This window comes from Buceros rhinoceros, unplaced genomic scaffold (genome assembly GCF_000710305.1).
Source record: "Buceros rhinoceros silvestris isolate BGI_N320 unplaced genomic scaffold, ASM71030v1 scaffold2969, whole genome shotgun sequence".
Lineage (NCBI taxonomy): Eukaryota > Metazoa > Chordata > Aves > Bucerotiformes > Bucerotidae > Buceros > Buceros rhinoceros.
The window spans coordinates 7136-12866 of record NW_010433065.1 but is presented as its reverse complement, the minus strand read 5'-3'; the positions used below and the strand labels follow the sequence as shown (position 1 = coordinate 12866).

At 41.8% G+C, this 5731-nt stretch overlaps 1 protein-coding gene across 1 annotated transcript; it reads left to right on the top strand.

Moving 5' to 3' along the window:
- Positions 1-1145: 1145 nt before the first annotated feature.
- Positions 1146-4302, top strand: LOC104500337 (glycosyltransferase-like domain-containing protein 1; the record flags this gene model as incomplete). Its single annotated transcript, XM_010143968.1, has 2 exons — positions 1146-1313; positions 4129-4302. Coding segments are annotated over 2 exons (342 nt in total), but the record flags the coding sequence as incomplete, so codon positions are not given.
- Between the last annotated feature and the right edge of the window lie 1429 nt (positions 4303-5731).

The window sequence follows — 5731 nt, the reverse complement described above, 5'->3', positions numbered from 1 at the left end:
AGAAACAGGAGTTTTTAGCATTAGTGAGATCTGTTTGGCAGTAATCTTGAACAAAAAAAATCCATGTAGTCATAGGGAGAATGGGAATAAAATAGAATAAAGGGTAGGAAGAGTAGGAATAAAAAGAGGAAGAATTTTAGAAGAATTAAACGTTGAGTAAATCAGTTCTGAATCTGAACTACTGAAATATTGGATAGACAAAATAAAGTCAGAAACATGCTATGTTGAAACATTAAATCTTAATGTTTTTTGTGCAATAAATACCTGATGATTTTTTTTATCTTTTGTGATGAGAAATGTATCAGACAAATGTCTCTGGCTTTGCAGTTCTCTGTAGGTTTGGGATTCAGTTGGCTTGAAAGAGGTGTTCGCCGGGGGCAGGAGATGCTCACATACGTTTGTTGAAATGCAGGGAAGTCTGTCACTGGTTACAGGGGGGTCATGATTTCTTATTACACGTTTAAATACATTAATTTTCTGATAGCCTGGAAAGTTACACAAGGCTCAGATAGCAGCTTGTTAGTGGTGTTTGTGCCGGCTTTATGTATTTGAAGGGTATGTGCAGCATTGTGGACTGTAGAATAGCAGGAGCGCTGCGGCAGTACCGGGGTACGAGGGTAGAAACAACATTTCATTATAGAGGATACCTAATAAAAACGTGAAAATAAAACAAAAAAAAAAGTACTAGATAAGTGCACTGCATAAATCAAAAGGCTTTATGTCATAACATGAACGTGTGCCATTCCTGCTCATATATTGAATTTCAGTAGTTGGTTGCATAAAGAAGTAAAGTGTAATGAAACTGGCAAGCAAAGTATTCCCTAGTCAGCCTTATCTTTGTTCCATTTGTCCTTCAGATACAGCTTTTCTTGCCTTTTTCAATAAAATCCATCCAGCTTTTTTATTTTGCATCTCTCTGTAACCGAGCTGGGAAGACCAATGAGATTCGGTGCTTTTCTAGTTGGGTTCTTAGCAGCTGCTTTTGCAGAGATCAAAACTTCGAGTGCTGCTACATGGTATTAAGGCTTAGCTATTGATGTGTCCCTATAGGGGTTATGTTTTTCTTGGGCGGGGGGGAGCAGGGGAAGGGGTGACCCCTGCGAGCATGCTCTCAGACACTAAACACTGCTCTCCTTGTTTTCCAGGATCCTCTTTGCAAGCTCGGTGCTTAACCTGGCTGAACTCGCTGCCCTCCGCCCTGACCTTGGCAAATTGAAAAAGGTCCTCTACTTCCATGAGAACCAGTTGGCATATCCTGTCCAGAAATGCCAGGAAAGGGATTTTCAGTATGGATACAACCAGATCCTTTCATGGTAGGTGTTTCTCGCGCTGCTCCGTGTTAAGGTGTCCTGTCTACAGCCCTGCAGCATCCCTGTATGCTTGAGAGGTCCTCCCCTGTATAAATGATGACCCTGTAGCAAACCGAGGTTCCTGCAGAGGTGTCGGTAAAAGTGCTGTGGCAGAAACACCGTGCTCCATAAACCCATCTCAGTTTCTTGTCTGAAGTCCACCGATGCCGTACTGGGCTCCCATGGCACACCCAGTGCTGGGGATTTTGACCCCTGTCTTGGCCGTAAGCGAGACGCTTTGTTTCACGGGTGCTTCGCTGCAGCTAATCGGCTGTTGCTTGGCCATAGCTTTTACTGCATCCAGCTGAAATTATATAGAGGGTTTTAGGGAAATAAACAGAAATTAGAATGTACTGCAGCACTTTTGTTACGAAGAGTGGGCAGTAAAAACACCAGATAAATCCTTGTATTTCTTTCATCTAGTATTCAGAAATTGTGCAGCGCTAAAACACCCAGACGTTTTAAAGGCTGCGGCCCTTTATCGTTGCTAAAAACAAATGTATTTCTCGAATCGGAGTTAATGAAAGAAGTTAATAACAGCAACACGGAGAAGCTTTGTGGTTAGGCGCTGTACAGACCGAAGTGGAAGAGCAAAACTCAGTTGTTTTGAGCTGAAAGAAATCAATTTCCATGATCTTTTTCCCTATCTCTTAGTAGGAGAATTACTAGGAACAGGGATTGAGCATTTTAAGGTGCCAGTTGATACTGAAATTTCCCCAATAATGATCTGTGTTTACTCCGGCCATTCTGTAGCTGCTGCTGCCACAGCGTTGGCAACATGTTTCACTTACTGAGCAGTGAAGATGGGGAAATAGAGTCAAAGATCTTTAGAAAACAGTAGCAGCCATTTTCAGATATTAGAACAAAAAAGATGCAGAGTTTGACACTGGTCAAGGAATGCTTTTTTTATATCTATATATTTTGCTTTATTATGGCAGTTACATCTATCCTAAAAACATCCATTTTTAAGATAGCAAAAGTATCTTCTTCTATTAGGGGGAAAAAAAAGACAACTTCTATAGATGCTCCATTCTGCCTCTTTCATCCTCCAACACCTTCTGCATATAATTATATAATATTTATCTTCCATTACTGCTGCAGAAACACCATTTTTGACAGCAGATAGAAGGCATATGCTCTGTGCTCCTCATAACTCTCTAGTGGTCATCTGCGAAAAAATGCCACCTTCCCATCTTCCAGACCTGTTAGAAAGGGGAAAATGTGTCTTTCCAGTTCTGCAGAGGTGTTGGAGATGATTAAAATCAGAGCACTTTGAATCTTCAGGTTGGTGCTTTGGGTCATTAAGAAAGAGAAATATTTTGGTTTTTTTCTCCCTGATGTTTCTGGAGAGTTAATGTAATAAAACCACACTTTTCAGTGATGGCAGAGATTCCTTTTAGCTGCTCAGGCAGTGACAGTGATGGGACCTTTCTAATTTGCCAGCGATACGCAGAAGCTCTAGGAAAATGTTGGGCAGATAAGACTTTTTGCACAAGAGAAGCAGAGACAACGGTGTTGGAGCTTTTGCAGTGTGTCAGAAAGCAGCAAAGAAATGCGCCGGGCTCCTGCGGTGTCTCGTGCCATCTGTAACTCAGTGCAGAAAAGATGACTGGATCATAAAAGTGAGGAGACCAGTGGGTTAAAAACCATAGGTAGGGTAGGGGCGGGATTCCAGAAAGCATCGCAGCTCCCACAGCCCCCTTGAAAAGGATGATTTCTCTCTCTGATGGTTTTTTTTTTTTTTGCTTTTCCTGCTGCCTCCTGCAGCTTTGGTGAGCAGTGTCGGGTCTCCTTCTTGACCAGACAGCAGTGAGGATGAATGACAGCCTCTTCCCTCAGATACACTTTTCACCACTCGGGTGACTGATGAACACGTGTCCTCCATGTATCTTACGACCCCCGGGTCTGGATTTCAATATATAACGTATTGAGAAAACCAACCGCCCATTAAGCATTTCGTACCTCCGTTAGTGATGTGTGTTTGCCAGTGTAGCTAAGATTGTGTCAGCACTTCCAGGAGAAACTTCCAGATATTTCAGGTTTTTTTGATAGCATCTCATTTTCTCCAGGCTGACTCTAAGTGGAGAAATAATACCTCCCATTTTCATTTAACTATGTCTTAAAATTACTCATCTGCTTGATTTTAAAACACAGTAAAGAACAATACATTGCATTCATACACCAAATTTTATCAAACTTTTTTTGGTACTTTGTGCTATGTATTTTGTATGTATATCTGGTGAATATACTTTTAATCAGGATTATGTACACATAGGTCAAAATAATGTTCCATTTCTTCAGTATCCTGCTACCTGACATAGGTGGTTGGTTGAAGGTTGGTTAACCAAAGGTAAGTTGGTCTTCAGTACAGAGCATTATTTTTCAGGAATTTTCATTTTCTTCCGGGTTTCCTGCTACAAAAGTCGTATTACCGTGGGCCTTATCTGTTTACAATGCTCTTAAGATGTAACGACATTAATACTGTTCTTAGCGTTTTATGAATAAAAAGTAATCCACAGCTAGAATAGGGGGTAATTTATTCCTCAGTTAAAAAAAAAAGTTTAAATATTTCAAAGGGCGACTAGACAGAAATTAAGACATTTTGGACGAAGGTACCTGTGCTACTCCCAACTCGTGTGAAAAGGCTGATTTTAATTACCATTCCATTGGCACCTTTTATTTCTTTGTGAGAATATGTGTCCTCTTTCCACTGCGTGTAACGTAATTCTGTTCCTCTTGTGGCAGCAGTGTGTTCATTAATCTTAACCGCTTTTTACAGTTTGGTTGCTGATGTTGTGGTGTTCAACTCGGCTTTTAATAAGGAATCGTTTCTTACATCCATTGGAAAATTTATGAAGCTGATTCCTGACCACAGACCTAAGGATTTGGAAAAAATCATCAGACCGAAGTGCCAAGTTCTTTATTTTCCAGTCAGGTTTCCTGATGTGAGCAGGTCAGTGCATTTTCCACGTCATAAATTGCCTCCAGCCTTTCAAAACCCTGTTTATGGTGACGTTCTAACTAATCAGCTAAAGCATCATTAATGAAAGAGTTTGATAATATGCAAAATCTCCTAATTGATCAATGTCTTTCAATAATCAGAGGCCATTCAGGCAGTGTCTGATCTGCCGAGCCCGCCCTTAGTGCGTGTCGTACGAACTTGCGTCGTTCGGGATGAGTGATTTCCCACTTGTTTTTGTGATTTCCCACTTGTTTTGGTCTTTGAGGAGCTGCCCGCTCGTCAGCTCTGCGTGTATTTGTACAGGGGAGGTCAAGGAGGAGAAAGAAACGCTAAAGAACAGGAAAAGCGCTAAGCCTCGAGTCAAGAAGCTGTATTTCCCTCGGCGTGTTGCAGGGGGATTTTATTCCCTCCTCCCTCCCTCCACCTCTTCTTTTATTGCTTTCCAGGTAGGCGAAAAGCCTCCCGGTAGCAGACTTGCAGATGTTGGCATTAGCTGCGGCGTAGTTGCTCTTCAGTCTTCCCCGGTTACTCTGAAGGGCGTTTTTTTATTACCCTTGTTTCGGAGCCGGTCTTGAAATTAGCGGTGGGTTATGTGGCTCAAAGGGAACATTCGCTGGGTCCTTCTCACTTTTGATTAAACCTGGCACAATTGTTTTTCCTGTTATAAGGTAGCAGACTTGCAGATGTTGGCATTAGCTGCGGCGTAGTTGCTCTTCAGTCTTCCCCGGTTACTCTGAAGGACGTTTTTTATTACCCTTGTTTCGGAGCCGGTCTTGAAATTAGCGGTGGGTTATGTGGCTCAAAGGGAACATTCGCTGGGTCCTTCTCACTTTTGATTAAACCTGGCACAATTGTTTTTCCTGTTATAAGGGACTCTCCTCCCACCGAACAGGAACTTTGCTTCAATGGGAGCGGCACTAAATAGAATATGATTCTGCACTTTGATTATGCTCTTAAAACCGACATGATGCTGGGTACTTTTTTTTTTTCTCTGTTGAAATAAGGATGGAGAGCACTGTAGTGGCTCTGCAAGAGTCCAGCTTTTGATCCGACAGTAAGTTCTGGCCATACTTGAGACCTTTGTCCGTGACCAGTTTCTACACGGTTATTTCATTTGTGCTAGTTTGGGGTAGAGAGGTTTTACTGAACAGGAGCTGAGCTCATGTACTCTGGTGTTCATGCTGTGAGGTTCGCGTTTCACTAAATTGGAAACTTTTATATTCTAACGCTCTGATGCAAATAATTTAAAAGTCATTGTCTACAGTTAAGTGTTTAAGCCTGGTTTTGGCAAGTGGGTTAAACTCATAGAAGGGTTTGGTTTGGGAGGGACCTGAAAGATCAGTCTAGTGTTGCTCAGGCAGTGGAGATCAGTACCTTCATATCTTTGAGGATCTACTCTTGGTTCTTAGACCGTGATTTT